The sequence below is a fragment of the Pseudorasbora parva genome, chromosome 20 (assembly GCF_024679245.1).
Source record: "Pseudorasbora parva isolate DD20220531a chromosome 20, ASM2467924v1, whole genome shotgun sequence".
Taxonomy (NCBI): Eukaryota; Metazoa; Chordata; class Actinopteri; order Cypriniformes; family Gobionidae; genus Pseudorasbora; species Pseudorasbora parva.
The window spans coordinates 36,829,160-36,841,198 of NC_090191.1; the positions used below are offsets into that span (position 1 = coordinate 36,829,160).

Here is a 12,039-nt window from a genome sequence, read left to right on the forward strand (position 1 = left end):
TAGTGTTCTATACAGAACCCCATTTAACCTATTGTAGGGACTTACACTTGTGACCTTGTCATTGCTCTTACTTCGATTGTAAGACATTTTAGACACTTAGATTGTACTTAGACATTTCAAAACTGCAGTCACATCTTTTCCATCTAAATTTAAACCACTCTTGTAAATGTTTCTTTCTGAAATGCCTTTGATAACAGCACAGGTCCTGCTCGGACAGGCGTCTGTGCCTTTCTGTGCTCCGTACCTGTGACTTCCATTTTAACTGAGAGCTTTGTGGGCAATGAGGGTGTCAGTCCACCGTGAGCGGCAGTCATACCTTGGTCACCGCCGTACACGTCCAGCATGCTGTTGTTCAGTGACCCCTTTAGAAGAAAGAGAGAGAAAGTAAGTCTAGATTCACACGGACGTTACATGTTCACCACGAGTAATTATTCCGCATATGATCTTTTATCCAGTCTGTTTTGCATCAGGTGTAATATATATATATATATATATATATATATATATATATATATATATATATATATATATATATATATATATATATATATATATATAAAATTTGGTGTTATATGCATGATTTTTTTATGATAATTTTCTCTGTTAAGAGTAAACATGATGTTAAACAAGCCCTTTTGCACAAATTTTGAGGATTAAAATGTGATTATTACAGCCAGATGATGCATAATCACAGTAACTAAAATATGTCCAATGAGGAGGTGAATGATGGGTGTTTAAATTCTGGATATATGCACAGCTTATGTGCATCTATGATTTAAATGAGCATAGACAATCAGAATACAGATGCAGCACTTTAGGAGACAAAAGAGGGCACTGTAGAGCAAATTATTATTTGAATTGTTTCATTGAAATGATTCTCGGTTTCTATTACACTGAGCTTACATTATTGTTCTCCCCACAACATTGCTGGAGAAGATTTGTTATGGCATAATCCAACGTTTACATGTATATACATTACCATTACCATTTTCGCCTACTACCATTCCAACAAAAGCTAGAGCAGTAAAAAGCCAATTTCTGTTAGCTTAATGGGTGAAATCCTCTTCCTCTAAACGTAGTACAGGATTAAAGAGGAGGTCAGAGCGTAACAGGAAGACAGAGGCAGCAGGCCTTATAGTGTTTCCTCTGCTCGTACACGTTCTCCATTATCTCAGTCGGGGAAAGAACGTGCTTATCAACATGAAAGATTGCCACAGCCCCTTGACTATTCGCGTCGTAATCGCTTCAATCCATTCCCATCATGTTAGCAGATATGTTGACACGGGGAAGCGACTTGATGCATCGTGCTGTATGACTAATTAGAACGAATTGATCCGTTTAAGCATGGTATCATTTCTGAACAAGTCCACTGGGAGAGAAGATATTAGCTCAATCCGATGCTTGCCTGCTTACTCAAATACAAAACTCTTGCTTGCTCATCCTCTCTCTCTCTCTCTCTCTCTCTCTCTCTCTCTCTCTCTCTCTCTCTCTCTCTCTCTCTCTCTCTCTCTCTCTCTCTCTCTCTCTCTCTCAGTATCACATACCTCTCTAGTGAGTTCAGGTGTTGTAGTAATCACAGCTCAAGTGATGCTTTGTCCATCCACGGACGTCAGTAAGACTGAAACAATTTGATGCTGGTCTCACACATAGTTGGGCCACTTGTGTGCCCGAATGCTTACCTAAGGGTTTTCATTGGCTCTAGCTGAATTGCAATTCCTCCACTCTGATAAATGCTAAAAGCGCATTCTGCTGAGTTATTTTTCTCGCTTGCTCCCTCTTTCTGTTTTGGAGAAGTGATCACTCATTAACATAGCTAGGCTCTTCTAAGGCATACCTCTCCGCATGCCGACATCATTAACAGACTAATCTGTATTGTTCCACAGTTTAAAGCCTGAGATTTAAATCTGTTCCCTTTTTTTCACAGCAGAGACTGAACTTTGACACTCAGCTGGACTCAGTGTGACCTCAAACAAAGACAAACCCCTTTTCACAAGCACACCAAAGACTGGCACGTGTTTGTGTTATTAATGTGTTTAATTCATTTTTAAACCTACAAATGTTTTACTTCATCAAAATTAAGTGTGCATTGTATGCACAGGCAAACGTACTTATTTCATTACATGGTAACACTTTACTTAAGACCTGTTTGTATAATATATTAAATAACTATTTATAATATTTTAATTCATTTTTACAGTTGTAGGAAGTTATTTTCAGTTAAATTGATTATGGGTTATACTATGAGGAAATGAGTCTGCATCGTAATGCATTATATATATTTACTAATTATTAGATATAAAACTAATTTACTTTCTAATTTTACTTTTTATTTTATTAGATATTTCCCAGTAGTTTTTACACCTCTATACACAGGCCTGTCATTATTAATGACACGGGGCGTAACAGTTGTACAAAGTGAAGAGATAAACTTGGCATATACTTACGTTATTTTGCATTATGATTCCTGGCTCCATACAATCCAAACCCCCATCTTTGAACCCGCTTTCAAGGCTAATAAGATCATCAATAACTTCATCCATTGGAAACTAAAAGAAAACAGTGATTACAGCGCATTCTTCCGTCAATAGAGATTGAATTTGTCAATTTGAGATGTTTGTTTGTTTGTTTTGAGTTTAATTTTCACTGTCGTCAGTCATTGTGTCAGTGCAGAGTAAAAGTGAAAGACGTGTAAATAAACTGGGCCGCTAATCCAATAACAGATGATTCATCATCTCAGAAAGACAACAGTGAGGATGAAGCACCTCTTATCAGAGCGGGCGACCCATCCTTTCATTGTCAACGTGATCAGAGCTGAATGTTTGAAGTTATTGATGAGGAAAAACACTCAGACTTTAGAACAGAGAGATGAGATCACAGGAAGAACTCACCTCGCTGTCGTGATTGTTGGCCAGCGTGAGCAAGGTGACGGGGCTTCCTGGCGTACTGCTGTCGCTCATGGGCGGCATGTGTCCGTTGCGCATGACGGGCACCGTGCCCAGGGCCTGGCCCGGGTGAGGATGTGCGACCGGGTGGGCTTGGCTAGCAAGTTTGCTGCCCAAAGTTAGGTACTGTTTGACCTGCTGGGACTGGTGGAGGTGGTACTTAGAGTTCTCCAGATGACTTTGAACCTTCAAAAAGAAGAGGAATGTAGCTTAGTATGTCTTATTTGTCCATAGATTGTTCTCTTACTTCTGTGTGTTTGATATAACTTGTTTTTCCAACGTTAAGCATCTGTGCAACCAAAACCACCTCAACGTATTCAAGATGTACAAAGAACGTGCACTTATTTCCTTCAGTTAAGCATATATTAAGACCAACATCGCATTTTAAGCATGTCTCAATGCAATCTGACTCGGTTATCTGCTTAAAAAATCCCCAAGAGTGACTTAAACAGTGCAATGCAACATTAGCCAAAAAAACAAACCAATGCACCTAAAGTGACAGGTGACACAAAAAATGCTGTCATCATTTACTCACCCTCATATTGTCATGTTTGACTCGTTTCTTCTGTGGAATGCAAAATATATTTTGTAAAATATCTTGTTTCCCCCCCACCAATGCAATGAACGTCTTAGGGGATTCAGTGTGTTGTTTGGACCCCGCTGAGATTCATTATATGGACAAAAGCAGTTTTCAGTTGTTCCACAGAAGAAAGGAAGTCCTACAGGTTTGAAACGACACTAGGATGGTGAGTAAATGATGACAGCACTTTCATTTCTGGGTGAACTACCCTTTAACCAAGCACCAAAAACGGCCCTCATATTGCGCAAAACAACTCAAAGCAGAACATAGCAAGTCCTTACATTGGAAACTCGAGCTCCGTCTCTCATCTTGTAGAAACTACAGTCAGTTAAATGTGGCATTCTCAATCCCTGTACTTCCACACGGAGGAACGCTAAGTTAGGATCCCAGGCTGTGGAGAGGAAACCGAGTGACTGTCCCCTCTTGTTCCTGTCCAGTCTTTATAACCAAGCAGGAGGAACTCCGTGACCTAATTAGAACTAAGACCAGGCCTTTCCTTTTTATTGCAGGTCGTAGTAATCACCTCAAGTGGAGAGATTACTGATCTGACAGGTTTGATCACCACAGGGTCGAGGTCTTTCGCCTATATCGCCAATTTGGTGGGACCGCCCAGTTTTGTTTGCGTGAAGCAGCCAATCCCAGACTTCCCCCTTCTGCCACTTCTGCTTCGGGGGGTCCGAGACAATTACTGCTTGTTCTGTGCAGTTTCCAAATGACCCAGGGGCCCATCTCTGGACCAAACTCACTAGACAACATTGTCTTGTATCTGTTTTCAAAAACTAACTGTCATGAACCCGGTTGCTTCTCTAATTTTAGTGTATAACATATCGTAAAGCTAAATATAGGAGGGAAGCATTCATTCGGGGTGACAGGGGCAACCCCTAGTAGTCATTATTATGTTGTCTACGCTCACAAAAGCACAACTGTTGAGTTACTTTTATGGCGGTCAATGTATTTTAGGAAAAATCCAAAACTGAACTTTCACTGACCGTTGACAAAAACACTCAATTGTGTGAACGAAAGTTATGCTTAATTTGATCAAAACGTCTGTTTGCAATAACAAAAGAGGCATTTATTACTAATGCTCGTTGAATCTGAAACATTTGTTGGAAGATAGGCTATACCGCTCCTTCAATAGAAATCCTAAATGGAAAATATTATCCCATACGCACTGAAATAGTTATTTAAGCTCTTGAAGGATGAATCCGAGGACCAAATCGGATCTTCTATGCCCTCTGACTGCGTATTCAACAGTTCAGCAGAGGTCTGTCTCTGTTTATCAGCCATTGCAAAGCTCTTTTCATTACACACACTAGATTTGACTTCAAAAAGACCTAAGAGTGTAACTTCTCTCTTATCCCAGGCAAAGGTGAAAGAAGCCATTGTGTGCCTGAGAGCTCATCTCTGCAGTGGGGAAGGGAAGGGTTATCCTGCTCACTGCTAGTTGTGTTAGAGGGCCACGTCCTTGACTTGATCTCTCCTTTCTGTTGTGAATGCAGGATACAAGACTATTAACTAATCAAGGCCTGTAATCTGATTGAAGTTGTAGTGATTTTGTTCACAAATAAAGTGTAGACAGTGGAAGTCCTATGTGTGAATATAGGTGTATTAGATGACATTTCCACAATAGAGGTTTCAATTAAACATTCAGCAGGCAGATTACAAGCTGATTTTACACTAAATCATCATTGATACAGTGATATTTGCAATAACTTATTTTATACATTTTTGATAATGCTTATATTTTTATATTTTATGTTTATATTTTCCACAAAAGTAAAGTGTACTCATTTAAATAATTTAAAGTGTACACAGTCTGTCTGACATTTCATTTAAAGGAACATTTTTGTTTTTTATTTTAAACTTAATGACATTATTAAAATAAGGCATTTCAATAATTGACTAATAACCCTTTCACTGCCATTAAAGTGAAAATACTGAACCTAAACATAGGAGCCTGATAAAAATGTACACACACTTTAAATTATTTTTTTTTAAATGTATACAAATATATGTAATTAATTGTATATAATAGTCAATTATATTATAATCCAAAAAAGTACTGACATAACATATGTCATAAAATAAGAAAGATTTCCTTTACCTTAATTTGGACTTTAAGTGAACATCTTCCCTAGAAAACCTGTAAGTGTGTCTTGAACAGCGAGGTATAATCTGTTGTGCTAGCATTGATGTTGCTTAATTTTGTTTCAGGATTAGTCAAGTTCTGGTTTCACTTCAGAAAAATCTGTGTTTTGAAACAATGGGGAGGGGGACGATTTTTACCAGTTGTAGAAATTATGGACAAAACCTTTCATGGTCAAAAGGTCAGGTATTAGAGCGAGTTACAATAGGAGAGTCAAATCACTTCAATATACATCTATAGAATATACATTACCCCTGACAGATGTGAGTCAGAGCTACTCCTTTTTGGTGTGTTTTTTTTTTCTTTTTCTGAAGACATAATTTGTGCTATACTGAATATTCCTCCTCAGAAACAATACTGTTAGACCACAAAAGTTTCTGAGGGGAAGAGAAAGTAAAACATCTTACACACACACACAACACACCAAAAGACGGAATCACATTCACATCAAGTTTCCTTGTTGTGGATTTGACAGTATGTTCTTCATGTTTATATGCATCTTATGCACAGCAGCAATTAATATATTTAGACAATTTAGTCACGCGCAAAAAATACTAAATGTCTAAAGGCAAGAATGCAAACCATCAAACCAAGCATCATTAATAGTATATAAATATGTTTCTGTTCTGGAAATATATTTGCTGCTTATTATTTGATGATATTAAATGCTATACATGTTTATAACATTTTATAGTATTTATTATTTTACACAAATGTGATTAACTCTATCATCATTCATTTACAGATTACATTTTAAATATATATTTAGGATATGACATTTAGTCATTTGAGTGTCCAAATGCTTTTTGGTCCATTTAACCATGGCTCCAACCCAAATAGATATTCAAAGTATATTTACGCATTTGACACACACTTTTATCCAAAGTGATTTATGGTGCATCCAAATTATACATTATATCATTGTGAACCATTCCCTGGGAACCGAAACTTTGAGTGCCATAGTGTACTGTCCCAGCTGAGCAACAGAAAGCAATCTCTTCAAAACTCAAAAAGCTCAATCTAAACTCAAAAGTTTTTCATTAAACCATTCCAAGCAACTATTCAAGAACATTAAACTCAGAGACTGACAAACAGCATTTGAACTCAGTCAGTTGCATGTATCTCTCATCCCTATCTCTCTCTCTCTCTCTCTTGCAGCTACGTACCGGCATCAGTTGTATCTCAGTGAGAGAGATGACTTGAACCAAACAGCAGCGGCTCATGGTCCACAAGAAAGCCTTCACCGTCACGCAAACATGCAAAAATGGCCTGCAGTCTTTGCCCTTAAACCGCAACCCAAGAGGAGTCAGTCAAATGTAAATGCAATGAGGCTAGGAAAGCAGAAGGATAACTAAACGTGTGTGTGTGCTTTCCTGAGCTGTGTGTGCAGAAACACGGGCCTGGAGAGGAAGGCATGACACATCAGCTTTTTCAGCTCTCCAGCTTCCTCTGTACGGGATCTAGTGGCCACCCAAAGGCCTGACGGAGGCAGAATTTCAGGTGCTGGTTATTTTGTTCTTGGTCCTTCCTGTCTGATCTTTACAGCCTTATGCAGCACATTCCCCTGGTAGGTTATCTCTTTAACGCACACAACGTACATAAAAATGAATCCGAACAACTGCTACTGCGGACACACTCGCTTGCATGTGCACTTGTAAGTAGTGTAGTGCACACAGATTCACTTTGAGAACCAACAAGTACACTCAAGGCCAAAAAAGTGCATAGTGCTGCTTATTGAAGCCTCTGAGATTAAAATGACTACATTGTTTTGATTGTTTTCCATAAAATGTAGTCTTCCAGGTCAATATTTGTATTGAACTGTGTAGATTGTTTCCCACATTTTGCAGTGTTGTTTGCGTTTCTCTGTAGAAACAATATAAATATGACTTGCTGCCAGTTTAAACCACAAAGTCAAACAGAAGAGGAATTTATGGAAGTCTGTTTCCAGAGTAATGTAAGTGTAAGATCATGTTTACATTAAGTCATAGTTGTGATTGTGAGATAAGAAATGTCATATTTGCAATTGGCCAGGTTTCACGCAAAGGGCTTAGATGAAGACAGTATTAGGCCATAGTTCAATCGGGATATTTAAGTAGATTTTATAAACATGCCTTAAAAAAAGCATTACTGGTGTGCATCTTGAGACAAAACAGTTTGTCTCAGTTTGCAGTTGTGAGAGATGTAATTGTGAGATTTAAAGTCACAAAGTATATAAAGTCACAATTGCAAGACATTAAGTCATTTTGTGAGATTTAAATAAAAAATTGGGGGATTTAAAGTAGCAATTACAGTATATTAAATTGTGAGATATCAAGTGGCATAGACAAATATTGAATGACAATTGAGCAATATAAAATCACATTTACAAGGAATAAAGGCTTTAGTGTTGCATTATATAAAATAAGCAAAACAATTTGGGCCTAAATAAACTAGTATCTCGGATTATGATTTGTGGCATGAGAACAGTGAGAAGATGCTTTGGAAATTGTTGAAATCATTGCAGAGCTTTCAAGTAGACAGGATGTGTGTATCTGCATCCTTTTGTTGCCTTGTTTCCTGTTTTAAAGGAAATGCAGAGGAAATTTTCTAGTAATGGACCAGAATGCCTTTGAGCGTGTGTGTGTGTGTGTGTGTGTGTGTGTGTGTGTGTACCTGGTATTCCCGGTATTTCCTACTTTATGGGGATATAGCCTTATAAGGATAGTAATACCAGTAAATGTTGACATTATGGGACATTTTTTTAGTCCCCAAAAGAAAAGCAGCGTTTTGAAAATGTAAAAATGCAGAAAATGTTCTGTGATGGGTAGGTTTAGGGTAGGGTTATTTTAAGGGGATAGAATATACAGTTTGTACAGTATAAAAATTAATTAACATTACGCCTATGGGAAGTCCCCATAAAACATAGATGTGTGCGTGCGTGTTCTCTAGAGTTTTTTTGTATGTTTGTATATTTACCTCTTACCGAAAATCCTGGTTGGCCATTTTTCCATGTTTTTCTCTGGGCCCGGACTGAATTCTCACCTTTGTTAGTCCCACATACAGTATGTATAAAACATGAGCTACTTCCTGTAAGAGTTGGGCCGCTTCTGAGACAAGACTTCAAAGTCCAGCTCACACATCTGAGAGCTGTTTTATCCAAGTAGAAAAGGAATGCATAATAACCAGAAGACTTTAATGATTCATATATAAATTAAATATTACACTCATTTTAACTCTATGATAGGAGTGCCAAACTGTCCTCCCTGAGCTCAGTGTTGCAACCCAGTTTATCAACAAGAAATATGGTATGTGAAAGATATACACAATTTATGTGAAATTTACCTTGATTCTCTTTTTGATTGTATTATAAAGGGACCCCAAAAATGTAAACACTTGAGCTGATCTTAATTTTTTAATATTTAATTTAGTTTTATTTTACTTTTATTTAAAATGTACCTGTGCTGTTATTCTTTAAAATCAATACCAGTTGCTTTGTTATTTTGCTATATATAGAAGCTTGTTTCTGCCATGTTCTGGAAAAAAATAATTAATAATATAATACAAATATAAACATAATATAAATAATATAAACGCGCAATTCGCAATTCTGATTTTTTACATGTAATTACAGGTTTAAGTCTAGCAATTCTGAGTTTATATCTAAACTGCAAGATGTAAACTTGGAATTGTGAGAAATAAAATCAGAATTTTAATATTTTCATAGCAAACCAAAAGTATGCAGGGCCTTGTAAAGCTTAGAAGCATTAGAAAAAAAGTCTTGCTTAGAAATGTATGAATCTCATTGCATTTGGTAACTATGGAAGCTTGTCAGTTCTGAGTTTTAGATATGAACTTTACAAGACATAAACTTGAAATTGTGAGATATAAACTAGCTTCAATAGTTCCAAATATTCATCTTCTGCAATGTTACATAAACAGCTTCATAGGCTGCTAATAGGTTTGTGCGTTTAAGGGTGGAATGAATAGAAACTTGGTTCCCCCAGAAAAGATGTGATTATGTCTAATGCGATTTTCGATGTAAATCAATTAGCCTCCGCTCCATCAGGGCCGACAAGGCAAGCCGTTCACAGGCACACCTGAGAGGAATTCACTCAACCTTGTGCACGGACAGATTTAATTGCAGACCTAAAACAAACAGTGACTAAAACACTATTCAAATACAGGCTATCCACTTCAAATAATGCTTTGGAAAGTAGATGTGGTGAATCTGACTTTTAGGAAGCATCTAAATGTATCCCATGATCTTCTAACTCGGCCCCCCGCTTTGCACTGATCCCCTTAAAATCACAAAATGACCAAACTGCATCACATGACTTCCCTCTACACGCTAGACTCACAAAAAGGACCCACCGCTCTCAGGGCAATGGTTTATGGGTAAGCTGTGGTTTTGAAAGGCTTTCTTTTATCTGGGTTTGGGCTAATCACTGGTTTGAATCACCTAAATGAATTTGCCTGCACTGTTTCTTTTTGGCTGTGGAGAGTTGTGTTATAACGACAGATCGTAAGTTAATTTCAGGATTCGTCTCAGTGAGGTGAGCTAGGGTAAGGACACAAACGTAACAAACACATGTAATAGGGTGACCATATTTTGAATACCGAAAACCAGGACACTCGACCCGGCAATGGGATACTCAAATGATACTTGAATTTTACTCAAAGAAGCCTTATTAATTTCTATGCATTTATATTACAACATACTATCTATAACCAAAATGTCTATGTCCTGGGAAAACAGGACGTTTGGTCACCCTAACATATTAAGCAATTACGGTGTATAATAACAATAATAGCAATAATGCACAGATGTACACTACTGTTCAAAAGATTGGAGTCGGTAAGGAAATTCACATTAAAATGATTTTTTTCAGACATCTACAATATTACAAAATATTTATATTTAAAATAAATGCTGTTCTTTTGAACTTTTCTTTCATCAGAGAATCCTAAAATAATAATAATAATCATGGTTTCCCAAAAAATATTAAGCAGTACAACTGTTTTCAACAAAGGTCTATTTAAAACAAAGGTGTGGTTTGATAACACAAGTTTGAGCGCAGCATCTTGGGACATGTGGTCTTCACCTCACAGCTGGTGAAAAATAGGACTCGGGGAGAAATCATGTTCATGAATGTGTTTATTAATGTTACTGTAGTGTGAAGCAGAGCAGGACCGAGTGTTGAAGGACCTGAGCAAGGCCGGTGGAGCGGTTGTTACCCAAACACACAGTCGCCGGCGCTATTTCAGTTTTTCCGGTCATGGGAATGAGGTAACCCAGCTCTGTTCATCTTATTAGATACATTTAAGTGTGTTTAAAATGATGCTATGACGTTACTCTGTGCGTTCGCTCAGTGGCTGCTGTGACACTTGTTGCACACTGCAGTAAGAGTGAAGAGTTTCTGCAAAATAAAACCGAGGGTAACGCAGATATGACGCAATTGACAGGCGACTCCCTCAGATGTCCCGGCTCCTTGGTTAAAATAGCAATTTTCTCACCATTTACAAATAGTTGGAAACATTTGAGATATTGTAAGAACTCAACTGAACAAAATATATAACACTAGCCTAGTGGTTTTTGGATATTTTACTGCAAAAATACTTTAATAATAATAAATGTTTCTTGAGCAGCAAATCAGCATGTTAGAATGATTTCTGAAGGAATGATGAGAAATGACTATACATTCTGCTTAATTCAGCAATAAAATATTTTTTTTTAATTATTAAAAAAAGACCCCAAACCTTGAAGAATCTCTTAAAGCTACACTGTGTAACTTTTTTAGCTTATTCTTAGCTAAAAACACTTAGTTCTTTCAAAAATATATGTGCTCATTAATGTATATTAACTTCTTTTAAGTAATAAAGTATTCTCGTAAGTTTATAATATGCCATTGAAAATACATACGGGTGAGGGGTTCGAATGCTGGTCGCCATGTTGCCCCTCCATCTTGAAAGTACATTAGCCAAAGAGGGACATACCCATAAATTCAAGCTTCGCCTTTCGCGTTTTAACACTCGATGGCACTGTGTCGAATGTGAAGAGGGGGATTGCCATGTTAATCTTGGACTAAATCGGCCACCGTAGGAGTTAAAACTAAATCAGAATTGAGAGGAACAGAAACTAATATTCACTGGATGGTCATATACCTTTACACCGCTAGATGGGGGAAATATCACACAGTGGAGCTTTAAGTATTTCACAGTCACAATGCTAGTGTTTCTATGCTGTTTCTGGAGCGTTCTGAGTGGATTTTAGCACATTGCTATGCGGTTGCTATGGTCTTCTAGATAGTTGTTAGGTGGTTTGGTTGAAAGAGCCCATTCCTGAGTCTGACAGGTCCCTTTTTCAATTTAAGCCCTATGAGATCTTTTCCCAC

The 12,039-nt window shown here is 37.4% G+C and overlaps 1 protein-coding gene across 4 annotated transcripts in view; it reads right to left on the reverse strand.

The window, feature by feature from the left end:
- tfec (transcription factor EC) overlaps positions 1-12,039 on the reverse strand; it is a 51,228-nt gene that overhangs the window by 8,230 nt on the left and 30,959 nt on the right. The window contains exons 1-4 of one of the 4 annotated variants that reach the window (XM_067428582.1): positions 6,835-7,026; positions 2,889-3,128; positions 2,445-2,546; positions 317-362 (exon numbers count right to left, since the gene is read on the reverse strand). In XM_067428582.1, the coding sequence (XP_067284683.1) occupies positions 317-362; positions 2,445-2,546; positions 2,889-3,128; positions 6,835-6,891 (445 nt within the window). In that variant the 5' untranslated portion in view covers positions 6,892-7,026. Of the gene's footprint in view, positions 1-316; positions 363-2,444; positions 2,547-2,888; positions 3,129-3,803; positions 4,058-5,626; positions 5,731-6,834; positions 7,027-12,039 lie in introns of those variants that run through there. The other 3 variants (XM_067428583.1, XM_067428581.1, XM_067428580.1) reach the window with 3 other exon arrangements.